This window comes from Crotalus tigris, unplaced genomic scaffold (assembly GCF_016545835.1).
Source record: "Crotalus tigris isolate CLP2741 ecotype Arizona unplaced genomic scaffold, ASM1654583v1 scf7180000018155.2402879, whole genome shotgun sequence".
NCBI lineage: Eukaryota > Metazoa > Chordata > Lepidosauria > Squamata > Viperidae > Crotalus > Crotalus tigris.
In genome coordinates, this window is record NW_024096851.1 from 68,271 (window position 1) to 95,693 (window position 27,423).

General features: G+C 37.0%; 2 protein-coding genes across 2 annotated transcripts in view; one reads left to right on the forward strand and one right to left on the reverse strand.

The window, feature by feature from the left end:
* GREM2 (gremlin 2, DAN family BMP antagonist) overlaps positions 1-13,187 on the forward strand; it is a 32,845-nt gene extending 19,658 nt beyond the window's left edge. The window contains exons 2-3 of the mRNA XM_039348447.1: positions 8,674-8,754; positions 10,222-13,187. Coding sequence (XP_039204381.1) covers positions 8,720-8,754; positions 10,222-10,729 — 543 coding nt within the window. The 5' untranslated portion in view covers positions 8,674-8,719 and the 3' untranslated portion in view covers positions 10,730-13,187. The remainder of the gene's footprint in view (positions 1-8,673; positions 8,755-10,221) is intronic.
* Positions 13,188-15,899: 2,712 nt separating this feature from the next.
* FMN2 (formin 2) overlaps positions 15,900-27,423 on the reverse strand; it is a 196,273-nt gene continuing 184,749 nt past the window's right edge. Inside the window, exons 18-19 of the mRNA XM_039348448.1 lie at positions 18,403-18,484; positions 15,900-17,703 (exon numbers count right to left, since the gene is read on the reverse strand). Coding sequence (XP_039204382.1) covers positions 17,677-17,703; positions 18,403-18,484 — 109 coding nt within the window. The 3' untranslated portion in view covers positions 15,900-17,676. The remainder of the gene's footprint in view (positions 17,704-18,402; positions 18,485-27,423) is intronic.

The window sequence follows — 27,423 nt, forward strand, 5'->3', positions numbered from 1 at the left end:
AGATGAATGGGGGAAAAAAAAACAAACTCTCATAGGCATTGCAGTGAAAGAGCAAAGCAGGAATCAATACATATACTTTTGTTACATGACATCAGAAGAAAGGGTTTAGCATCAAGCTAATGTGGTTTTATTTGAGTCTTATCCTGATAAAACCTTTCTTTATGCTTAAATTAAACATGGATATTTTAAAAAAAACATGCATGACTTGAAGAGGACTTTTGAATGATGCAGTACCCTTTAGCTAACTAGCTATGTCCTCATCCTGTTATTCTCCCCTCTGCTCTCAGAATATCATGCCAGGAAATATTCAATTAAATATTCTTTTACATCCAAATTAGGAAAATGTGGTTACAAGTTTCAGAATGAGATGGGATGTTAAACCATGTTTTGAAATTGGTTTCAGATTTTGTCATTTTTCCAAGTAATAGGAAAGTATGGTGAATGGAAAACTTTTGAGATTATAGTAATTGCAATTAATGGCGTGGGGAAGAGACTGAACGCCATGATAAAAAATTTGTCAGAGCCCATTAAGCCAAGGTGCTAATATCTTAATTGATTTTGATTATTATGTTCAGAAATCTAAATGGATGCTTTTGTGTGGAATTTTAAATATAGTTAATGTTTGAGATTGGAAAGAAATATAACAAGTTTTCATTTTTAAATGAAATGCATTCCTGTAAAGTTGGGTGATTCATAAAAATACATTGATATATGAAATAAAGCCTATCCTCACACTCTTTCCCAGTTATAACTCAGTATTCTCTGGTGAGGAAATTCTTTTTCCCTTCCACTCTTAAGTGCTACAGGTTTTTGTTTTTTAAAAAAAACAATAGGATAATAAACAGTGATTTAGGGAAGGTGGAACAAACCTCTGGGATTTTTTCCCCTTCAGAGCAGGAACAGTAACTAAAATACTGACTTCAGTTTGGCAAGAAGTAAAGTCAATGCACAAACAATGCATTCATGTTTTACTGTTAAACAGAATATAGGAAATCAGGGAATGAAAACAACAATATCAAACACACATGTTGCTTTCCTTCTCTCTAGCACTATAAGTGGTAACTGTCCTTTGCAAAATTATTTAATGTCTGGCAGAAGATCTTTGCTAAAGCTTAATGTTATCTTCAGTAGATCTTACTTCTGCCTCACTATGTTTTGTATTCTGGTCTAATAAATTCATTGATGTGTTACGTGCATGCCTGCACATGTATGCACATTGCTAGGAGTTGCACTTCAAAAAATTGATACTTGCATTATGTATAAAAAAGGCACTCAATTGCATGACAGAATATACTTTTCCCAAAGCAATGCAAAGTTCATTTCTACATAGAGTAACAACTTTTGTGTATCTTTACTCACATGATAAGGTAAAAGGGGCACAGTGAAAGTCAAAACTAACATACAGTAGACTTTAAAGCTGAGGGGATGAGATAGATATACATGGAGATAAATGGAGCAGGATCTCTGTGTGCATAGTTTTGTCATTTTTATTAGGAGTCCTGCAAGATTCCCTCTTAAAATACCTTCATATCAGCCAAATGAACACAAATAACAGCTGATCTTTGTTGGTTCTTCTTCATTCAATAGTAGCTTTAAATATCTTGAGTCAAATGAGATCAGTATCTAGGTATAGATAACTAGATCTATAGATATAGCTAAGGTATCTGAATTTTATAAGTGGAGTCATTACCAGATTATGTTAACATTAACAAATTCTTCTCTGGATTATTGCCATCCAGAAATGTTGAAGGTCAGTGTCATAAACCCCATCCTCCAGATGTCTGTTTAGTTTCACCTGATTCCTAAAACTTTGTGCAGATGCACAGGCAACTTTGTCTTCTGTTGGGCAGTGTTTTTTTTTTTTTTTCAATCAGTCTATTTATTTTGAATGAAATCTTTTTTCCCTCCTTTCTACTTGACGTACTCATAAAACATACCAAACAATTACTCTTCTTTAAAATATTAGGGATTTCATCATAGCAAATCTAAACAGCTTCATTTGCTTCCGAAGGAGTAGATCTCCCTGAATGTGAGTGCTCTTTCATTTAATAAAGGATAAGCTGAGCAAACCAGTTCTGTTCTTAGCAAAATAAATTGCTTACTCGGAAGAGTTGCAGCCAACAGACTGTCTAGTTAAAAATTTTTAATATTTAATCAGGGATGTTTTTGTGCTCCTTCCCTGCTTTTCCTTTAAGAATTAATCTACCTCGGTAGTGTTTAAAGTTGTATAAGTGAAAAGAAGGACGACACAAGAGGGCACAGTGCTGCATTTCTGATAGATGAAATGTTACTTTAGGAGAGAGGTGAAAAACATCTAGAAAATTTGGAGAACGTCAAAAACCAACTATCTGACAATAGAATGGGTAAGTGGAGATGAAGGGTCAGTATGGGTGGTTAGAGAAGGAATAGCCAGATACGTTTTCTCATTTGTTTATCTTTTTTGCTTGTGTATCTACAGCAGTGGTTCTCAACCTTTTTAATGCCACGACCCCCAACCGGTCGTAAGTCGAGGACTACTCAACCGGTCATAAGTCAAGGACTACTCAACTGGTGCAGCACCGTTTGCAGAATGGGACTTTTGGCGGGCTCAGCAGGGCAGAGACAGCCTGGACAATTCCTATTGGCTTTTGAAAGCCAATAGAATTAGACTCTATTCAAGAGAGTCTATTCTATTGGCTTTCAAAAGCCAATAGAATAAAAGGGAGTAGCACAGCTAAGGAAAAGGGGAAAAAAATGGCAGACTGCGTTGTTTGGCGATGCCCGTGAAATGGTCATTCAACCCCAAATGGGGTCCCGGCCCACAGGTTGAGAACCACTGATCTACAGGAAGAGATGTATGCCTTATGATTCTTTAACTTTCTACATCATTGTAAGGGAAGGTACAGTGTATCTGAAGACATTTTCTAAACTAATATTTCACAAACCTTCCGTCTCTGAATGTGTTGGGTTATCACTCCACAGGTGACACTGAGGAGACACCCAGGAGATCTGGAAGGCTATTCCCATCCTATTTAATCTAGTGTAATAAACAAATGTAGTCAAAAATAGCTTGCTTTTCCTTTCCTAGACATTTTCTATTTCTCTCCTACAAAACCAGAGAAAAGTGCTCATTATGGAATAACATTTTATTGCTGCTTATTTAGCTATTTTTTTTCAAATGTGCCAATAAAAACTTTATAGTACTCTGTATCACTATATATTGTTTAACTTGCTTATTTTTGCTTTTGTCCTTGGTTCACATCTCTTTTCCCCTCCTGAAATCATAGTTTCTATGGAAACTAATTAGGATTCAATGCTGTGTCTGTATCTGTGGCAATTAGAGATCTGCTGCATATAGCTCTGAATTGGAGAGACTAGAAGGAATATGCCATGCATCCATTTGTCAGCTCTTCAGTTATCAACCGCAGTTCTAGTACTCCTCTCCCAAATTACTATTTTGATGGCCCTTTCTGAAAGCTCTGCTTGTAACTAAGATCTAAAACATTAAAGGAGTGTTTGCCAAGCCATTTTCACTTGATACCTCTTTGGTCTGATTTCTCCCTTTTGGGCAAAGAGCGCTGCCTGCTTGCACGAGAAAATAAATAAATAAAGGCTTTGGGTTTAAGAGCTAAGAAAGTATAGATGAGTTTCAAATTGCAGACTGGGACCTCATATTATACTGAACCTTAATGTACTTTGTTTGATTTTGTTTTAGTGTGTGGTATGAAGCCAGATATTATGACTATATAAATTTATGGTTTAGTGCAGTGATGGTGAACCTTTTAGAGACCGAGTGCCCAAAAACCACTCTGCTCTGCCTGCCCACTCCCGCCCTGCTCCGCCCTCACCCCACCCACCCTCAGGGCCATCCACAGCACACCGCAGATCGCCCAGACGGCCCTGTAGCGCCATGGTGGCCACGCCCTCTGCCTGCACCCCACAGCATCATCTGCCCAGTTGCCATGTGCTTGGCTGTGCAGCTCCGCATGGGCTGCACTCGGGGGTGATTCTCTGGGGGGGGGGTTGGTGGTGAGGAAGGAGCTACGGGGGAAGGCAGGGCTTGGGCGACGGCATGCGTGCCCACAGAGAGGGCTCCAAGTGCCACCTCTGGCACTAGTGCTATAGGTTCGCCACCACTGGTTTAGTGCATTCTATTAAATCTCCCTAGCTAAATAAACAATGGTTTATGCAATGTGTGAATGCAATTAAAATGATCTTATGCCTGTAGATAGGTCAGATGATGTTTAAATTAATATACTGTCCTAGCAGGAGGCCTGTGGAGAGAACAGAAGCTCAGCAGCATTGGAATAGTTGACTCTGGTTTTCTTGATCTAATGCAGTTTCCTCCATCAGGCAGTTATGCTGGGATTATGGCACTCAGAATACCCAAGCAGCATGGGCACAGTTGAGGAAGGCTGTCAGGGGAAGGCTGTTTTAAATCAAAACCATGATTGAAACAGAAACAGTTAATACAAGCCATTATCATAAGGTTGAATCTGGATAAGGCATGATCAGTCACCAGCAGAAGGCATCCCCCTATACCCCTCCCCCCAAATATGGAGTAAATAAAGAGTGGGTGCATTTGTTTCATAACTCAGCTAGATGGGAACATTTTCTTCTTTGGTCTTCCGAAGCTAATATTCCCAGAATTTGTTGGAACTACATCATCCATAATTCCTAGTCATTTGAACTGATGGCTGTGGGAATTATTAATTGAATCTTAACAAATTTGGAAAGTTTGATTTAAACAACAGAACTCTGGCAGTTTTCAGCATATTACATAATACATAACTTAGACATTACATTAATATTAAGGCAACATTCCTCAGCAGCATTTAATTATTATAGAATCCATGTCATACTATGGCCAATAGATTTTTTTTTTTAGCAAGTAAGGGCATGATTGACTATGGTGCTGTGTGGAGCCAAAAAGCTGTATTGTAAAACCTGTTTAATCTTCAGTTCACCACATTTAAAATGTTATTGTGTTGGCTGAACATTGTGTATGTGACTGTTTTAAATCCTTACAGTTCAGGCAAGGAGTATTGGAAGACTTGACCTGTAACTTGGACAGCTGCCAATACTGAGTCTTAAAGGAAAGCCTGAGGTATTCTTGAAGTGTAATACTGTGTTTTGAATAACAACAGGATAAAGATATGTTTGTCAGCCTTACCTAGTAATTGTAACGCTTTAGGAAGCAGTGCTGCCAATTCTGTCTGCCAGGTCTGTTTAACTCTTCTAATATTTGAACAGTCAGGAGTTGGTGATTCTCCCTATACTGCAAAGGCCCATGTTGTCTAGTCGTTAGGTGTTGGTGTGGGAGCAAATACTGCTTCTCAAGCTGGATCCAAGTTCATTGATCTCATTCATGTCAGTTCCTTTCTAAAAGACTGATGTTCATCAATCCTGAAACTGAGACTTCGATGTAGTACTCTTAAGATCTGGCAAAAGTTAGAATGAGCAAGAAGCTTAAATTTTAATATTAAAATTTCCAAGACTGTCTTGCTTTTTAGTTTGAATGATCAAAAGAGTCATTAGACTCGATAGATATTACTGGTGCATCTTCCTGGGTATTTATTTTGTTCTTCGTTCACCTTCAAAACTACTGTAAAGCAAAGTCCAAAAGATCCCCAACTCTTTATAAAATATAACCTCCAGTTCTACAACATCAAAACAGAATTAAGCTAGGCTTGCCTTCAGAACTTGTGGGTACTTCATCACTGGAGACTTTTAAGAAGAGACTGGTCAGCCACTTGTCTGAAACGGTATAGGGTCTCCTGCTTGTGTGGGGGATTGGAATAGAAGATCTCCAAGGTCTTCCATCTCCTATTATTTTGTATTGGGTATAACCTGAATATTGAATCACAGTAGTTTCTATTAAATTTTAAGGAAGAGTGCTTGCTGTATATGCAAAATCGTCTTAAGTTTGGTTTTTGGCAAGCAGGTAACAGAGAGGAGTCCTTGCCAAAAAGACATACAAAGACAGTTTTCCTACTTGACCATTATAGTATTATTTCATATTGTGTTTCCATGAGATACTCCCATAGGCTCTGCTTGCTAATTTCTATACATTGGTATGCCACTTTTCCTCTGTTGTGGGCTGCTATAAACTTAAGCTCCCCCCCCTTTGATGCTAATTGTGAGAATGTGAAATTTCTGCACAATCTCTACTGCTTTCCGTTGTTGATCATTAATGTAAGGAAAGCAATGATAATAGTAGGACCGGACTCAAAGACTTGTCTGATATGTGTACCAATTGTAGCTAGCAGCAGCCAGATGCCTGTGGAAAACGTGCAGGTAGAATGTGAACATAGCAGAAATCTCCAGTTATGTTCTCCAGCAACAGACAATCACAGGCCTACTGTTCTGATACTGAAGGTAATCTGGAGTCATCATGACTGGTAGCCAGTGATAATCTAATCCTCCTAATCCCTTTAAAGCTATCCAAGTGGGAGGCATCACTACATTTTTGTCTTAGCAAATTGATTTTCTTTTATCTATTATGAGTTTTTCATCATTCAACTTCATGGGATGATCCTGGGCCCCAGTTCTTCGAGGGAAAAACAAATGGATGCTTTCCCCACATTCTGCATAATTTTGTACACTTCTATCATATTAATACAATATTGGTGGTTTTAAAAATATTTTTTCCTAAGTATTCTTCCATTTTTTTAAAAAAAAAAATCAGAACAGCATATTGCACTGATTTCTTCAATGGTTTCTCATTCACAAGATACTTTTTCTAATCAGATAGTTTTAGAGCAGTCATTACTTTCATATTGGAGTTCAAGAATTCTCAGACAATAAACTATTAAAACTGCATTGATAACCTTTACCTTGGCAACCTCTGTACATGAGATGACGTTAAAAATGTCACCTCATGTGCAGATATCTGCCCTTATAATCCGACAGTCCAAATGCATCTGTACATGGTATTAAAAATAATTGCATTATTTTTTATTCTCCTTGCTATGAATTATAAGTTTATTAAAATGCATTTGCACCGTTTGCATTTCTTGTGTGCGATGTGTTTGTTCTTTCAATATCTGATAGAATCATATTTTCATAAAGATTGTATTGATTGATTGTATTGATTCTGTTTTCAAACTATATTGGCAAATTCTTGTCCTTTCCTGATTTGTACTCTTTCATTTTACCCAGAATTTCTAATATTTTTCTTCCAAAAGTTCTAGGAGGACTTGATTTCACCATTAAAATTTATAATATATTCATATATTTCACATATATTTTGTTATTGCCTTTATTTTAAACATTTATATAGCTGCTCATCTTTCAGCCAACTGGGTGTCTCCCAATCATTTTCTTTTGAAGTCAACCTAAGATAAATCACTAACTTACTTTTGAGATCCAGCACTTTTGTCCACAGTGGCTTGGAGACATTGAGTGATATTCACCAACAGGGATTAAAAAGAGTAAAACCAGATTGACCAGTATAATACCACAAACAAAAGACACCCTGCCAACAGGGGATGGATGGTTAGCTAGTTCTCATCCCAAATGGTTTCTCTGTGGCCATTTTAAAATCCAGCAATAAAGTCCACCCAATCTGGGTGATCCAGATATGTGGGGGCAAAATAATTCACAGTTCCACCAGTATTGAGAAGGCTTGATGGGACTCCCAACAAGCTTTCTCTCTTCAGCTTTATCATATGGATAGTTTTAGTTTGGAAAGGGCAGTCCTAAAGACATCCGGATCCTGAGCCATATAGAATTTTAAAATAAATAACCAGCATCTTGAATTTGGGGATCAGTACAGATTCCAGAGGAGTGTAGTGCAGTTGGTTCAGCTACCAAAGAAAATGCATTATGTGGGAGAACTTTGGAATAACTATCCAGGCTGCCTCATGGCATCCTAGCTGAAGCTTCCTAATGGTCTTCAGGGGAAGATCTACGTTGACTGAATTGCAGTAGCCCAGCTTTTTGTTAGGCAAAACTCTTAACAAAGATGCCTACGAGAAATAGACAAAAAGGCAAAAATTTTGTGAACTTTTTATAATCTGACATAGAATGGGAAAAATGAATATTATTCTGCTCTGTCACTAGAAAGAAAAGGAGGGAAGGATTATTTCATTACAGGAATCTGTACAAAGGCATTGGATTTTGGATTCATATGAATAAATAGGAAAGCCCAATATCCAAAGCAATGATGTAGATCTGTTTTCCAGTCACTTGAATTTAGAATAATTAAATAAGCTTTGATTCAGATTCTGACTCATTGTTTGTGTATTTTTGGGTCTGGCAACAAAGAAGGAAAGGAATAATACTAGATTCAGTTGCATCTCCAGGGAAGGCTGTGATTAGCTGATTGGAAAAGAATTTGGCTTCTGCATATCCAGTTGAGATCCAATGGTTTTGGCCACAATAACTGAGTGTTAGTGAAGTAGAGCACTATGACTCCTTTGAAGACTGGCTGGAATCTTTTGATGGAGACAATCATTTTACATTTTGGCTGCAATCCTGAGCACACTTATTTACAAGAGAAGCTCATCAATTTCTGCTGGATTTTGATTCTACAACAGTTAAAAATAAACATCTTCAGGATTTAAGATAATTGAATAAGCATAATTCAGGATAAGTCAAAGTTAATGTACAAATAGTTTAAATTGTGCAGAAAATTGTGTTGATAAAATAGCTGTGCTCACTATCTTTTTTAAATGGTTGTTTTCTTTGCAGGATACTAAGACAATATTTCCCTTCTACTTCCAGAAGGTCAACTTGAATGGCTCAAGATTTTGGCATCCATTTTCTGCTTAGGTAAGCAGCTTCAAAATGTTCACATCCTAAGGTAAACTCACATAGGAACATTTTCTGCAGCTCTTTAAAGCAGGTGTGTCTCTTCATGAGACTTCAGAGCTTCCCTTATCATTGACAGACAATCCCAACAACAACAAAAAAATTGAGCAATTTTAAAGAGTTTCATATGGGTTCTGTGTTCATGTCCTCTTCACTGGTCCAAAATATTTTTATGGAATTGAAAACATATGAAGAATGGCTCAGGACTTGGATTTGGCTAGTCCAGAGAAAAGAAGAAATAGGGGTGACATGATAGCAGTATTCCAGTATTTGAGGGGCTGCCACAAAGAAGAGGGGGTCAAATTATTCTCCAAAGCACCAGAAGTCAGGACAAGAAACAATGGTTGGAAACTGATCAAAGAAAGAAGCAACTTGGAGGTTTTTAAGAAGAGACTGGACAGTCACTTGTCTGAGATGGTATAGGTTCTCCTGCTTGAGCAGGGGGCTGGACTAGAAAACCTCCAAGGTTCTGTTCTGTTCTATTCTATTCTATTCTATTCTATTCTATTCTATTCTATTCTATTCTATTCCCTATTCCATATTTCCTATTCCCTATTCCATTCCTATTGCTTGCCTCCAGAATAAAAATAAATTATACTGACTGCATTTTAACATCTTAGCAGATGATTGATTTATGTGGGCCAACTTAATACTTAGAAGAGAAATCACTAGAGATCGAGAAATATTTAAAAAAAGGCAGTAGCAAACCTCTTTTCTAATGTTGCCAATGGATATGGACCTGAGGCATCTTTACATTTTTAAAAACATTTAATCAGTTTGTAAGCAACTTCACAGGCACTAATCATTCCTCTATTCTCCCATTCCTTCATTTACTATTAGTCATAATTAGCCCTGTCTAACCCCTCTGTTTGGAAAGGGATGGAGCCTTGCTGATTACAATCTCTTATAGGGCAACTATACATTATAACAGTACTTTCTTATATTTGTGATATTTTATGAGAACATTTGTCACAAGTTGGTTTAACTGGAAAGTAATTATGCAGCCAGGTATATGATTCATTGTAATTACGAGTGTGCAATGGATATTTTCAAAATTTTAATTCCAGAACTGAAGTGGACTACTAAGAGTTATTCTATGGTAAGATGGGTGATGTCTGGATTGAAGCAAGAGTCCCTCTAAAGCAGACAGATTCTGAGACCCCCTGAAGATATATTAGTAATGCTGTTGATGAAGTCAAGTCAGTTTTTTCTTTTTTTAAAAAAAAGTCCTGAAGATTCACAATTATGTCCTTCCATTTTCAATTTTTATTTATTTCAGAATTATTTCCCAACTCTCCCTAAAAACTCGTTGAAAGTGCAAAATAAGACTCACAGAATTAGAATGCTTAGAGTGATACATTTTGAAATGATGTCTTGACTGTTTTCTAGAGGGATAACATCTACTTTTGTTTTGATATCTTATTGCAGGATGATCTGGAAACTTGCTTTATCATTGTTTCTCATGTCCACTCTGGTTCAAGTGATAGAACCCAGGAAAAATCGTCCTGCAGGAGCCATCCCTTCCCCTTACAAAGGGAGCAGAAGTAATAACTCTGACCGGCGGCCACATCTGAACAAAGAAGTGCTGGCTTCCAGCCAGGAGGCCTTGGTGGTTACAGAGAGGAAATATCTGAAAAGTGACTGGTGCAAAACCCAACCCTTACGGCAGACGGTCAGTGAGGAGGGCTGCCTTAGCCGCACAATTATAAACCGCTTCTGCTATGGCCAGTGCAACTCCTTCTATATTCCCCGACATGTTAAAAAAGAGGAGGAGTCTTTCCAATCATGTGCCTTTTGCAAGCCTCAGAAGGTCACCTCCTTCACAGTGGAGCTAGAGTGCCCTGGACTGGACCCACCTTTTCGACTTAAGAAGATCCAGAAAGTCAAACAATGCCGATGTATGTCGGTGAACCTGAACAGTACAGGCAAACAATAAAAGTGAAACTTGGCAGCTGACTCTGCTTAAACCTTTTCTTCAGACACAAAACTGGTTGACTGTTTATTCCTTGATTAATTTTGGAACATTCCTAGAGCAGCATCCTTTTCTTTGTTGCCTACTGGAAATAAAGGCTGCTATCAGCTGATCAGAACATGCTATCCTTATTACCCAAACAGCTCTTTGACCACTGGGCTTGCCACTAAGTGAGAAATCATTGTCTGATGTAAAAGTGAACATTTTGGTGGCCAGTGATATAAATTCAGTAATTAACTCTTCCTTCCACTGTGTGGAAATTGTTTTGGCTTTCACTTCACGCTTTTGGATGAATAATGGCTGAATGAAGTATTTGTCATTTTCCTATCTCAGTCTCGGTTAACATTTTGGTGTATTTCTGACTACTTAATCCTGTCTTCCATGGAATGGATACAGCTAGGAACAGCAAAGGGAAGCAGTGATCTCTCTTGATTGATAAGACTTGTGTGCCTTTTAAGCAGCCTTATCGTCCGTGGATATATCAGCTTGCACTTTCCAATGAAGAGGCTGAAGTGGATTTATATCCATTTTCAACTAAATTGTCTCAACTACAGAATGCTACAGCAATGCCTCATTTGTCATATTATTGCAAATGTTAAACTTTTTAATATAGATATAAGCATGTATAATTTGTGAGATGACTCAAGGTTTGAAGGGTTGAGATAAATCTTAAATAGGAGAGCAGATTATCCCTCACGGCCCACAGGATTTTGCTAGTGTTAAATTTCCTTCCCTAGACTCACTTTTGTGCATTTATCTCCATCTATGTTAATGACTACATTTGTGAAGGAGAGCAATATTGTGTTTGATCTATTGAAGTACCGTAGCAAAAAGCAAGCAGCATAATATATTTTTTCTTTAAATTAACTCCTGTTTTCTGTATGCAAAATTGCATCTACGTAGGATAAAGTGTAAAAAAGGACTTGATAAACCCAATTAATGCAAGGCTGCATGTTAGGGTTTTGCATGTTCCAGGAGTTACCATTTAGATTCCTTTGAATATTTCTGGGTAACTCTGATGGTGACCCCCATTGCATGGCTTGAAGTTTGCATTTGTGATAGGTATAGCCCAAGTATTCAAATGTCCAAATACGTTTTTTGCTACTAGTTTCCTCCTGACGTGATCAGAAAGGCTTGAACAATTATTTTCTCAAAGCTGCAAGTTGATGCCACCTCAAGGGTTCATGGCATAGTTCTCTTTTTATGCTGGACAGGTTATTCTGAGAGGTTTTGAGTGGTTGATCTCCATTAGGCTTATCAGTTATGGGGCTTGGGGCAGGAAGAGGGGATTGGGTAGGTATGTGGCCCTTAGAATTCAATCCCTGGATGTTACACAAGAACAATATCATACTTGGAAAAGTACAGTAAAGAAGAACGGGGCTTGCTTTGGTGGTTTAATGATCATAAGTTATGATTGCTATGAAAGATAATAGGAAAGATCTAGTTAAGAGAGCTGTATTTTTATGTACAGGCTTGCTGCCCAAGAAAGCTGCTTCTTGGAGAAAAAGAACATTTGGTTCTTATTGTTAGGACTTGGTAAAGAATTGTTCAAGCAATAATGTAGGATGATTATTTAGCGGGATCTTTTTACCAGTCTATTACAAACAAACCAGGCCTGCTATGATAGGAGAATGCCTTTTGGGTTGTTTTATAAGAGTTGAGTTAATGTTGTAATAGTTCATACTATTTAAATTTTGTTTTATAAATGAAAATGAAGTGGAATAAATGTTATAAATATAACAATTATTTTTAGGCGTATTATTGTTTAAATTATAGAAAAAAGCTACCCTAGAGATATATGGAATTCTTGTATATTTGTTTCATATATATATTCGTAGAGCTTACGTTTAACCTTTGTTAGGGAGTTTTCTTCATCCACTTAATTTAAATATGAAATAATTAAAATATCATAGAGCCATTATAGAATATTGCAGATAAAAGCAGCATACGTGTAGCTGAAAATAACCAGTGAAAACTATCACTCTGATATTATATGTATAGAAACTGTGAATGTAATAGACACACATTAATTTCCAATTTTCTGTTATAGAGAGAGAACTTTTAACTCTCCAGTTTTATTGCATGTCATCAACCCCAAGGATATGGTTGTAGTTGAGCAGCATATCAGAAATTAAAGGTCCCTTGTCAATGCAATGTATGTATATGTATAATATATATAAAACCTCAATTTTTAAATAAACTGGGTTTATTGATTGATGTTTTGGAATGGATAAAAGTGAATTTAACGGTATCATGATTGTTCTGCTCCAAAGGAATACTTGTAAGTACACAAACTTCAACATAACATTAATGTAATACCTAGTTAACATTATTGTACTCTTGATAAGCAGTTGGAGCTGTTGTCATATGAAAGTATTATTTTAAGGGAAATAAATGAAGGAAACCTTTCATTACAAATGTACTAAAATGGAGCTACTGAATTTTCTTTCTAACATCTCAACTATGTTCCTCATTGCAACTTTCTATATTCTTTTTAGTGAAAGGTGTAGGACTAAGTGTCAAAGTGTTATTACCCAAAAAATAACATGAAACAATAAATAGGTAACCATTGAAATAGACTTCTGTTTTGGGATCAAAATTAAACATGTCCCCCCAAAATATGAACAAGGATATTCTATCAATATCCATAACACAAGAGTGGTCTAATTCAGGTAATCACTAATGTTCACCTCCAAACAGGTACTCTTATATGAAGTAGAGACACTTAACATGAAGTTTTTCTTCCATAAAAATTGCACTGAACTGGATCCAATTTTAGTTCTAGTGATCCACTAAAATCAAAGCAATTCACCTTAGTTATAACCAGTCATCATCCAAATTAGGCAACAGCCAGTCCTGATGTCAACAGCTTTTTTCTTTTGGCTGTTCTACCTTTGCTTGGCAGAGGTGCTGAATCTTGGCCAGTGAGGAAATGGATTAGCCTAATTCCTGACTTCTAATGGGTTATTGTCAATGACTATAGACAAGGCAGCAAGCAGGGTTATAAACAGATCAATCTATGCCTAGTGTTGGTAATCATTATGAGTACTTCACTCAGTCTGGCCTATAAGAGCTAGACTGGCAAGATACATTCCTAAGCATAATTTGAGCTCATTGATTAAATTAAATTAGTTTGGTTAAAGCTGAATCACAATGTTCTTCCCAAACCACTACAAACCCCTGTATTATGGCATTGTTGCATGGTATTCTTCTTTCGACTTTATAACAAAAAGTCTTGCATTTAATTATTAAGGAACTATTGCTACTTTCTTCAACCCAGCATCTTTTCCAGTTGTATTACAATAGCTCCTATGGGCCCAAATGACAGGGCCTTTGGAATTGGAATGATGGGAACCACAAATTAATGTAGGAAGATGACGAAGTCTGAGCTACTGGCTGTAATGCTATTCAGTATGATATAAAGCTTAGAGATAGATAAACCATTTTTCTTGCTAATTCAAAGCTTCTAATACTTTTAAGACATTAGTCTGCCATCTGGTGGTAGATAGATTAATCCATCAGCTACAAATTGTCATGTTCACAGATAATACTCAATATAAAGATAACCCAGCTTGTTGTGTTGGGTAGGCTTTCAATTGACAAATCTTGTACTGTAAGATATTCTTACAATAACCACATTTTGGAATTTTCAGTAGACAGTAATGAATTGGAATAAGAACTGGAGACTAAGTTATTTGCAAACAGGAATGTACTGCAAGTTACACATTCCAAACTAGTGACAATAAATCTTCATCTCTAATTGTCTATGAAAATTCTCAGTCATCCAAGTCATGGTTGTCCCAAAGGTGCTTTTTCAGAAGGCAACTGGACTTCCTTTATTTTGTTTGAAGACATTTCACTTCTCATTCAAGAAAGTTTTTCAGTTCTGACAGTTCTTCAGTTAGAATTGAAGAAGCTTCTTGGAAGAGAAGCACCTTTGGGATAATAACCTCTAATTAATTCTTACCCCCAGCCTATTGTTCTAAGGCTTCTTTTCCTGGCACCATAGGTAGCTTCGGTGAGATAAGAAAGCAATATAATATAGTTAGCCTTTAAAGTCAGTAGAAACCAACTAACAAAACCAAAGCATGAATTGCATTTGTTTGAAGAAAGGACAGATGAATGTCATAAAATGGGACTTTTTAAAAATAAGCCATGTTACACCAATTACTTGCAAGCAATCAACAAAAGCAGAAAAGGATGCTATTTTGCACTGTAATGCTTGTTTAGAGGTTAGAAATGGGATTCCTTTTTTCTGGTAAGGTTAAATCCTACTGGCATCCCTATTTCATTAATGGTTGGGACTAAAACCAAAATGGACACAATTTTCACATCTGTCCAAAGCCAACAATGACAATATGCTGCAGGCATTCTGCTAACACCAACTTCTTACACCAGTTTCAGTCTAGGACGGGTAGGCAACCTTGGCTCTTTTATGACTCGTGGACTTCAACTCCCAGTATTCCTGAGAGTTGAAGTCCACAAGTCATAAAAGAGCCAAGGTTGCTTACCCCTGATCTAGGAAATGGGATTAAGTAGGTTTCAATAATCTAGAGCAGGAAGCATTTCCTGAATGGGATATGGCTGAGAGAAATGAGGTATGGTCTGATTAATCTAGAATAAGAAGAGACCTAGAGGTGCAGTGCTTAAAGTGTAGTATTGCAGGCAAACTCTGCCCACAGCCTGGTGTTCAGTCCTGACAGGGCTCAAGGTTGACTCGGCTTTCCAACTTTTTGAGCCTGGTAAAATGAGGACCCAGATTATTGGGGGCAATTTGCAAACAATGCTTCTACACTAAATTGAAAAGAGTGTTGTAAAGCACTCTGAGGTGGTATATAAGGCTAAATGCTATTGTTATTACTAGAGGAACTTCCCCTGGTTTAGGTCTGAATAGGTTGAGAACAATATGACAAAATGAGCCAGAAAGGATGCCCCAGCTTTGTATATATCTCTTTTCTGGTTCTTCCCTTGATGTTGACTTTATGTGTTGTTTTAGATAATATTGTACATTTCTCAAAAGAGCAAGTTTTAATTTTTTTAAAATAAAAAATACATTTTTTTGCAATCGAGTAATTGTTAATCATCTCAGAGTCACAAAAACTGAAGTACTATATGCACAATACAACACTGATCTTATTATTTCTTTTATTTTTCATATAAATTAACATTCTAAAAAAAATTGGAATAGAAACACTAAATACAATATTGCACATAGCGATCTTTGTTAAGTGTAGCATTATTCAGTTTAGAATGGTAATATACACACAGTAGATACTGAAGGGGACAGGATATCTACAAAACAGAAACATGCTTCAATGTTTTTAAATGCATTTAAATGAAAAAAGAATGCAGAAACAGCAAAAGACTATAAATTACATAAATACAAACATGAGTTTTAATCAGTGCTATTAAAATATGATTTACTTCTTTAATTGCTTTTGATAGGTTTTTTTTGTAACAATCTTCTCTTTTTCCCTTTCCCAAAGAAATAATCTTATTCCTGATGCTATTGGATCATATAATGCAGTTTTGGGGCTATCCTAAAAGATGATAGAGTTTCAAGCTGATTATGTAACAGGAAATCATTTCCCAGTGGAGGAAAAATATATTTTTTAGTGATTGGTATTTTAAAAATTCAATTCCTGAGGTCATATTTTATGCAGCCCTTATGATTCCTGGAATCACATATTAATCTCTGGATAACCAGGTATCATATAGCGGGTTACATAGAGAAAAATAAATATTTCAAAACTTAGAAATTGCATCACTCTAGCACCTTCTATGCTAAGAGGCATTGAGATATATACATTGTTTCCCTACTTTTGGCTTTTTTACTCTTTTAAAAAGTTGCTCTTAGAAAGTGTGGAGAAAATGTGGTAAACTAGATCTGCCCAATCATTAAATTGTTTTTAGCAGTTGAGACAGAAGGATTGCAAAACAATTGCATCTGCTGTACTTTTTGTAATACAAGTACTTAATAAAATGTGAGATCAAACAGAAGTAATAATCTTTGCTTTATCACCAGAAAAACCAAGGCTCTTAATAATCCTTCATAATTTTGAATAAGAAAAGGGAAAGATCTTTACTACTTTAATTTTTTTTTTAACTCAAGAGTTTGATAGAAAGTCTACAACAAGTTTCCTGTTACTCTGCAAACAGTTTCTTCAATGACTATAATATTGAAATACCCGAGATTGTTTGGTATCTACCAAGTGAGTCCTGTGCTTAACTGTAATTGGGATTTCCCCCTTTTGTTTTCATTCCATTCATTAATATCAGCAAATCATGATCAGCTTTGTCAATTATAACAATAGCTGGGCTGAATGTCATATTTATGACATATTTTGTCAGGAGGCAATGAAGTAACTTTGGAGACCATGGCTTAGAGTGTAAAAGAAACACTTTTACCAATTCAGAGTACACTTACAAGGTCCATATGAAATGGATACAAAGAGTTCTTGAGAAGTAACATTCTCTCTAATCTAAATGCAATGTATTTGCTCTGGGGGAAAAAAATTCCTGCAGGAATGGAAGTATAACATCTATATGAAGGTAGATGTTTATAAAGTTTTCAGTATGTTTAGGGACATACTGAAATACTGCTGCTTATACAGACTACTTTAGTCTTTATTAATATTATACAGTATAAATTGCAAATAATGTTTGGATGGAAAAGAATGTAGCATATGGGGTGCCTGTAAGAGAGAGATATCAAATGGCTTCCATTACTGGGTATCCATCGTGCAAATCTGTTTATCAGTGAATGTTCATAGTAGTCAGTGTAAACAGGAAACAAAATGCAAGAAAATCAACAAAACAAATGGGCTGAACGGTAATATTTCCTTTCCCCTACCTCCCAAGGCATGATCAATTTATTGAGTCTGGATACAAAGACACAAGTTTTTCTTCTCTCATATTTTCATACTTATCTTTGCTTTCTGAAAATGAAGGACACAAAACAGAGTGAGCAAGAAGATAGTCAGTATTTCATAGCATATTCATAAACACTGAGAAACACCTGTGATATCATCCAAAGGTTATTCCATTATTTTCACAGTTCTGCATATGTTCAGTAACTTTGATACGTATAATATTAACCCAACTCTGCCTCCTGAAAAATAACTGTGCTACCTTATAGGATCAAAAGTCTTCTATGCGTGCATGAAACACATTCAAACATTTATCTCCCAATGGAAAACATTAAAAAAGGCTTGCACATTGAAGTGGTTGTGACTCACATCCTTAGTGAATGTGTATTTGACAATGTATTAAAAAAGTAGTTACCAGGGAAATGTCACAGAGTAAGGTTTACTGTTAATAGCCCAAAAGAAGATAAACAACCAGGGGGAACAATTTTTCTATAACTCAAAGATCAAAATACAATTAAATAAGACTAGTTAGATATGAAGTTGAGTTTTCCCAAGATATAATCTCCAGATGCTTAAAACAAACCATTTATCTTGCATTAGGGTTAAATGACTACAACAAGCTACTTGGTGCTTAATCTTCTGCCATCACCATCACTATTGCCTAAATCTAGTGATCTGCCTAGTTTTATTTTTTTTTTGCATTCATTTTCTACATCTTGGTTTAACATTTAACATTTAATTATAGATAGTAAGAATAATTATACTTACAATTCCAGAATCATGCTTTTGTTTTATATTGTAAAGTGATTTTCCTTTTTTCTGTCTACATACTTCTTCAGCCTCTTTAAGTCTGCAATACATTAATTCATCAAGTCAATAATCCTTGCAAAATACAAGACTGTTGTAGGACAAGTTCAATATACAACCATCCAGTTACTATGCAAAATATAAATTATCAGAAAATACCATCAAGGAAATCCTATTAGGCACCAAAAAACCTAATACAGTGGTTCTCAACCTGTGGGTCGGGACCCCATTTGGGGTCAAACGACCATTTCACGGGGGTCGCCAAACAACGCAGTCTGCCATTTTTTCCCCTTTTCCTTAGCTGTGCTACTCCCTTTTATTCTATTGGCTTTCTATTAGACTCTTGAATAGAGTCTAATTCTATTGGCTTTCAAAAGCCAATAGGAATTGTCCAGCTGTCTCTGCCCTGCTGAGCCCACCAAAAGTCCCATTCTGCAAACGGTGCTGCACCAGTTGAGTAGTCCTCGACTTACAACCGGTTGAGTAGTCCTTGACTTACGACCAGTTGGGGGTCGCGACATTAAAAAGGTTGAGAACCACTGACCTAATAGATACTATAGCTGCTCTATGTTATTATAAAATTAATAGTCTTAGAATTAATAAAATAGAATAGAAAAGAACAGAACAAAATAGAATAGAATAAGAGCTGGAAGGGACTTTGGAGATCTTCTAGTCCAGACCCCCCACTCAAGCAGGAGAACCTATACCATCTCAGATAAGTGACTGTCCAGTCTCTTCTTAAAAACCTCCACTGATGGAGCGCCCATGATTTCTGAAGGCAAGCTGTTCCACTGGTTAATTGTCCTCACTGTTAGGAACTTTCTCCTTAATTCCACATTGCTTCTTTCTTTGATCAGTTTCCAACCATTGTTTCTTGTCCTGCCCTCTGGTGCTTTGGAGAATAATTTGACCCCCTCTTCTTTGTGGCAGCCTCACAAATACTGGAATATTGCTATCATGTCAACCCTGTTTCTTCTTTTCTTTAGACTAGCCAAACCCAAGTCCTGCAGCCGTTCTTCATATGTTTTAGTCTCCAGGCCTTGGATCATCTTAGTTGCTCTTCTTTGAACTGTTTCCATGGTCTCAACATCTTTTTTGTAGTATGGAGACCAAAATTGGTTGCAGTATTCCAGGTGTGGTCTCACTAAGGTTTTATAAAGTGGTACTAATACTTCACATGATCTTGTTTCTATGCCTTTGTTTATACAACCCAGGATTGTATTAGCTTTTTTGGCTGCTGCTGCACATTGCTGTCTCATAGTCAACTGATCGTCCACTAGGACTCCAAGGTCCCTCTCACAGTTGCTGTTTTTGATCCAGGTCTCACCTAATCTGTACTTATATCTTTATTTTTCCTGCCTAAATATAAAACTTTGCTTTTCTCCACATTAAAACTCATTTTGTTGGATAGGGCCAATTGTTCTAGTTTGTCAAGATCTTTTTGAATCCTGAGCTTGTTTTCTGGGGTGTTGGCTATTCCTGCCAGTTTAGTGTCATCTGCAAATTTGATGAGTTCCCCTTCTATTCCTTCATCTAAGTCATTGATGAAGATTTTGAAGAGTACTGGGCCTAACACAGAGCCTTATGGTACCCCACTGCTTACTTCTCTCCATGTGGAGGTAGTACCATTGAAGACTACTCGTTGAGTACAGTTTGTCAGCCAACTACAAATCCATCTGGTGGTGATGTTGCCTATTCCACCTTTTTTAGGTTACCAAGCAATAGATTGTGGTCTACTTTGTTGAATGCCTTACTGAAATCTAAGTATACTATGTCCACAGCATTGCGCTGGTCTACTAATTTGGTCACTTTATGAAAGAATGAAATAAGATTGGTTTGGCATGATCTGTTTTTTAGCCTGAATAGAAAGATAGCAGCTACCCAGAAATTGCTTGTTGAAAATTGTAGATACATTCGGCAAAACGTAATTTCCATAGTTTAAACAAGTAACACTGTAATAATTGGCTATGTCTTCATGTGGAAGTTGGCTCAAGAAGAATCTAGAATGTTCCCAAACAAAAGACTCTTAGAAAATTGGAGAACAAAAATGAAGAGCATTTTACTGATATCCTGCTGAGCTTTGTTAGATTTATATACTGCTTTCCTCCAGGAATTTAAACTGTCCCAAAGCAGTCTCTTCTCCAATTTCTCCTACAACCACTACCATATGGGTAGGAAGAGACAGTGAGTGACCCTAAGTCATTGTCACCATGCTTGACGTGGAATTCAAGCTGTGGTCCTAAATCCAGGGCTTTTTTTTGTCATAGAACGCCCAGAACAGAGTTCTGGCACCTATTTGGATGGAACCTTGTAGGGTAGGCAAGAGGGATTGTATGACATGTGTGAGTTCTGGCACGTTTTTTTTTTTTTTTTACAAAAAAAGCACTGCCTAAATCCATCATATTTGCAGTTATATCACAAGTACAAATAGATCTCTCACTGAACGTGTATTTGTATGAGTGTGTCTGTATGTTTGTATAAAACTCCCTATGTACAGAAACTTAAATCATTTTGATCTCAAGGTACAATATACATATACATATATGTGTGTGTTAAATTTGGATTGCTAACAAAGAGTTAAAGGGAAGCTGGTATAGCTATTTCAAGCTCCTTAGCTCTCATCAGCCAGATTTCTTCTTCCTAACTGGGTGCATCATAAAAAACACTTAAGACACACATACACACATGTACAACACACACACACACACACACACACAATGCCTATGCTACTTATTTCATATTTTTCTACTTGTTCTTTTTTTCCTTGTTTCCACTACATTTTCAAGCCAAACATTACTAGAAGAATGAACTTATACAGTATGTGACAAATAAGTCAAGAACTCAAAAAAAAGATTTTTTGAAAGAGCCTCAATGGCATCTTATGCCATCCATTGAGGGGTAAACTCCCAACTCTTGAGTGAAACATTTTATTATCGCAGACTCTCAGAATCTGCTGCCTGAGATTTAAAGTTTTCATGAACGGGGGGGGGGGTGTCTTTGCTCTGGCAAGGCGTTACCATTCTTCTCATACAGTGATTTGGACTTACAAGCTCATTCCTTCCGATACGCAGGCAATTTGTTAGCAGTTGTAAGGGAAAGAACAGAGCATTTCAGGAGACAGTATGGCTACATGCTAGCATTTCTGGAAACTGTCTAAAGCTTGTTTAGATGGAAAAATCTCCATTCCAATCCAACACATACACAAAGAAACTACTAAAACTGCAGCAAGAGAAGTTATTTCTCTGATTTCTGTTCAGAGCAGATGGTGATGGGGAAACTGGCTATCTGAATAAAAGCATTTATTTGCAAGAGTATTTTCCCTCAGACTAAAATGCTGACAAGACTCCAAAGCCGCAAACAATAAAATTAATGAAAATAATTGTTATAGGCTGTGTTTGAGAGATAACTCAGATGATTGTTTCCCAGTACCAAACAAGATGCCTGGATGCAAACAAAACTTCAATAAACTGTGCATACTTTGATTGTGTTTGATTTCATCACAGCATAACCCAGTAGTTAAACCACATTCCTGTTTTTTAAACCCTAATATATATTGGCTGCAACAATGGCTGAGGAAAACAGCCAGGGACATAAAAGCTTGCAGAAGATGCAAGTTTTAGGAGACCTAGTTGATGAAACCTCTTAGCCATAGCAACAACATGTTTGTTCATCTAAAGCCAAAAGCTAACAGAGGCACAAAAGTGTTATGCCTGGGACCTTCAGGATTGTAGTAGAGACATCTCACTCCCAAGATGGCAATACTTATGTTTTATGGAAGATGACAGTCTTGGAAAGGAATCCATCACACACGGGAAGAAGGAAATGTTCCTTACAAACAACATTAGGCAGGGTCTAAATGTAATTTAGCCTTCCAATTTTTTGAAGGGTAGCAATAGGTTATTTGGTGATGATCTCAGAAAGGCTGTGGCTACTTTATTACTAATGGCGAACATTAGTAATAGTGATATGAAATAACCTCTGACTTGAAGTTTTTAAAGTCACAAGTAGTGCAATCAATATTTCAATATTGTTTTCTTTTATGTGTGACATATATACTATGGAATGTGGCCATAAACTATAATTGATTAAGAAGAATACACTAATCATGGTCATGCTAATGTTAAATTCAAAATGCTAAATAAAATTAAATTCCAGAATTTCCAAAATGACTTCCTTGGAAATGCTAGGTATTATCTCAAGTGGAAAACTGAATAGCTCTGTTGCAAGGACAAGATTCCAAGAGTTAGGATTTGGGCTGGCTAAGCATTAAAAGAAAAGTTTTGGGACAATCCAATTGTGCACAAGCAAGGAAAGCATCTCTTAATCCAAAATAAAGCCAGACCATTGATAAATAACATAGATAGCATTAACTTAACCTATGGAGAAAAGCCAAGAGGTGATTCAAAGTGAATCATCTGGGGGCATCCAAATGAAAATATTTCTGGTCAAATTTGGGATAAGTAGGATTAAGGAATGAATGAATGTGCACGTGGAAATGTTAGCTAGTCTAACAGTCCAAGATTTAATTGTTTATGACCCCCAGACACACAAAGCACATCCAATTTCCCTCTTACATTAATGTAAGGCATCTCTTCTTCAAGGTGAACAGCTGGACACGATTATTGTCCAATAAAAACATAGAAATAACAAAAAAAAAAACCTATTGGAATCAAGGGAACTCCCAAATAAGCTATATCTGGATATAAATCAAACAGACCTACTAGGCAGAGGGAAGGGAGCTGTTCTGTGTATCAAAGAGAGGTTTGTGTTAAACTAGAAACTTCAAAAGTGATAGGTTCCATTTCAGAATCACTGTGGGTGACAGTTACCAGATTACCAAAGTAACTGAATGCAGGAGACTGTGCTACTGCTTTCTAGACCAGAGGTAATCAGAGTGGCAGGTTCTATTATCCTCATACAAACTCAGTACACACATTTGAGAAAGGGGCAATATTTTTAGTTTTCTTATAGGGCTACATTTAAGAGAATTCCTCGTGGTACTGAGCAAAAGAAATACAGACCAGGAATTAATGGTCTGGAGATATTTATTTATTTATTTATGGGACTTATATACCGCTTTAAGTGCGAGCACTCTCTAAGCGGTGTACACCAGTAAGCAATGTATATATATATTTACATTGCCCCCAACAATCTGGGTCCTCATTTTACCTACCCCGGAAGGATGGAAGGCTGAGTCAACCTTGAGTCGGTGAGATTTGAACCGCTGACCTGCTGAACACAGTCAGCTAAAGTGGCCTGCAGTACTGCACCCTAACTGCTACGCCACCTCGGCTCTTGTGCAAGACGTACATGGTGTAGAAGCAGTGGTGGGATTCAGCCAGTTCGCACTACTTCGGCAGAACTGGTAGCTAATTTTTTGTTGCCCAGGCTCAGAATGGACTTCCCGAAGCGGCATCCACACAGAGAACTGGTTGTTCACATATTTGAATCCCACCACTGTGTAGAAGTAAGGGAAACAGTGACATGTACCATTCTGGAAGGAGATGCACACTGAAGCAAAATTACTTTAACATGCAGTCTGAGCTAGGGTTGACTGGGTCAGAAAAGATCCTGACATCGTGGTGGATAATGCATTAAATGAGAGAAACTTAGTGATGAGCAGAAATGAATTCTATCAGTGTTGATAGATAACTGGAACTACCAATATCAGAATGTAAAGCATTATACCTCAAAGGCCTGTTCAATACAGTATATGCACCCATGCTTTGATAAAAGTCTGACACATGAGGTTCTATTTTACATTGTTAAATATCAACAAACATTTTCCTTATGTGGCAAACTTTGCTTTCTTTCAACATTTCATGATCAAGGAAAGGCATTTACAACTAGCTATCCTTCCCAGCTTGAAAATAAACCTCCATGCACAAGACTTTCTGTTACTCAAAACTGGAGTGAAAAATGAAGTGAATATAAATAAGGCACTTTAACTTTTTATACACTCAAATGAAGTAATTGGAAAATGACATTGACATATTCCTACACACATACTTCATTTGTGTGCACGCATGTATGTAGGTAGACAAAGATGTATACAGAACCCATGCCTAGTACTTAAGAATATTTTTGAATGTTTAAATAGCATTAGTACTTAGACTTATGTACAGCTTCACAGTGCTTTACAGCCCTATCTAAGCAGTTTACAGAGTCAGCCTATGGCCCACAACAATCTGGGTCCTCATTTTACCAACCTTGGAAGGATGGAAGATTGAGTCAACCTTGAGCCTGTCAGAATCAAACTCCTGGCAATGGGCAGAATTACCCTGAAATACTGCATTTTAACCACTGCACCACCACAGCTGCTTACAAAGCCCTTTTATTCAAAACATTTTCAAATTCCGACTTGAATAAATTCAGAGGATTAATCCGAACAAATAACACAGTTCCTTGTTTCCATCATAAGGCAGTTGCTTGGTTTCTCCCCCCCCCCCCACACACTCTCCATACCACTTATTTATTGTCAGGCAAGTTTATACAAAATGCTGGTTGTGATTAAGCCTGAAAACAGCATGCAAGATGAGCAAGATAGAAAGAGGGAAAAGAAACCAGGCTTCCCTGAAGCAACATTTTATCTTCTTTCTCTACCAAACACCCAGCTGATCATGGCCTTATCATGGGAGAAATTTTCCCATCCTTCAACCCAGCCAGAAAAAAAAAAAGACACTTCCCATGCGACTAAGCATTAATAATTTTGTCTGAAGAAGTATCTCTGGGAGACAGATTCATTTCCGACTGGCTCCAAGTAGGCCTGGAGCAGATACTTTTACACTTTGCCCGAGTCTAGTCATACATGACTAATTTAAACAGACTGGCAAGCCTGGAATGTTTGTGTGCTTGAGAGATGAAGGTGTCAGAGCAACAAGGCTTTCAGGAGGACTTTAAGGAATAGCTCCCATTCTTTCTTAAACACACACACACACACACACACACACACACACACCCCACACACACACAATTTGTTTTAGTTCCAAGACCTTAGTGTGGCATTTATCCACTTATTAATTTAATACTTTCTGGAAAAAAAAAACAAATTTCCTAATTATTGCAGTTTTAAAACATAGCACCAGTTTAATTTGCATTTGCTTTTTAAGATGAAGGTATAAAATACTCTGTACTGATTTCCCAAGATTTATAGTACAGAAATTCTCATTTTTCAATGGGTATTGAAGATCAGCTTTTAAACTGAAATCCACAAACAGTGTAATTTGCACGTATAACTTAAAGATTAAGCCAGGTTGTATTCCAACAGACCATCAGCAGACCATATTTTTTATCAATAATATTTCCTTCACTATGACTAACCACAACCAAATTGTTTGATTTTTTTAAATGCAGCAAGTCTGGTCGGAAGAATTTAAATTGGCAAACTGGCATGATTCAACCCCCACCCCACCCCCACCTGACTCCAATCTTGTTCAGAGGGAAGAGAGCTGCTTTTAAATTAATGCAAAGTGCTGGAAGACCTGGTGTCGACTCTGACTTACTAAGATAATTTGGTTCTTGAATTATCAGCAACCATTATTGGTGGAACTTCAAGGAAGGGTATGTTAATCTCTAGGCACCAGAATGAAGAAATGGGCATGACATGGAAATTGTTAAGCTGTGGAGGTATATTGAGAGAAACAGGCATATACACAGAATGGGATGGAAACAACACCCAGTTCTCAGCATTAAGAACTTTGGCTTCTCCAAGTATATGCAGGGGGATATTCCATGCCTCCAACCTTTTCTGCCTTTTGGTTCTCCCAAGAATGAAAATTCCCATGTGTCCAGGTATCTTGTTCCCAAGTCAAATTCATTGGCTTCTCTTTGAGAGCACATGCTACAAGATTTAATTCCCTTCTTTGGAAGTAGCAGTGACAGCTTACCGGCATGCTCCTTCCTATGCAGTGCATAGCTACACAATGCCAGACTTTAAATCGTTCAACAGCAAGCTTTAAATCATCCTGCCGAGTAATCTGTAGGGAGACATACCAGCCTTTCTTCAGAGGGAGATCAATGAGCTGTGGAGACATATTGCCCAAGAATCTACGCTTTCATCTAGAAGTACAACATGACACACCAGGTGCCAGCTTAACTGTTATTCCTGCAAAAGTGGGCAACTTTTATAGCAAAGCCTAGTCCCAAACACATCATGGGGCTTGATATTTTGGAAGTCAATAGTGCAAACCATTTGGATACTTTTAATTCAATCTGTGATAGACTTGGTGAAATGTGATTTGCATTACATATAGGGATATACAATTTGGAAAAATTAGTGATTTTCAAGCTTTAAAAAAAAATTAAACTGGATTCTAGTGCAAGATAAGAATAGCGGGTGGATATAGAGAAAGAGAAAGCCTGTAAAATTTCCATTGAGTGAGCAAGCATTATAAAAATATTATGGCCATGACTTTGCTTTATTCGGTGTAGTTACCTTAACAAGACAGAAATGAGAAGACAAGGTTTCAGAAAGGAGATTAACAAGACCTTCAATAAAGTCTCCACATTCTCTATTTTAAATCTACCATCATGACTAAGAATACTGGTGCTTTTATCAGCTTTGGTTAATCTAATTGCAAATGTTTGGGGAGAGGTATAACTAACCCAAGTAATCCATGCTAAATCTGGAAAATCACAACATATTGTACATATGACTACTCCTGTAGTCAAATGTTTCATCAAATGTTTCAACCAATACAAATCAACTATCAGACTTTTGGCTGATATAAACTGGATTTATACATATTCCAAATATAAAACAATTTCACTGGACACTCGGAGACAAAAATATCTAATCAGATTGGGATCAGATTGAAATGAGATGCCAAAAATTTAACTCAGCTAAGCATTACCTGCCTGAACATCTTGCCAAAAAGGAATCGTTATATGCTGTCTGGGATCCAAACAAAGGCTGTACGGTGAGTTCCCAGAAGTGGCTGATGGGTCAAGCACACCTTCCTCTGCAGATTTTCTACAAACTCA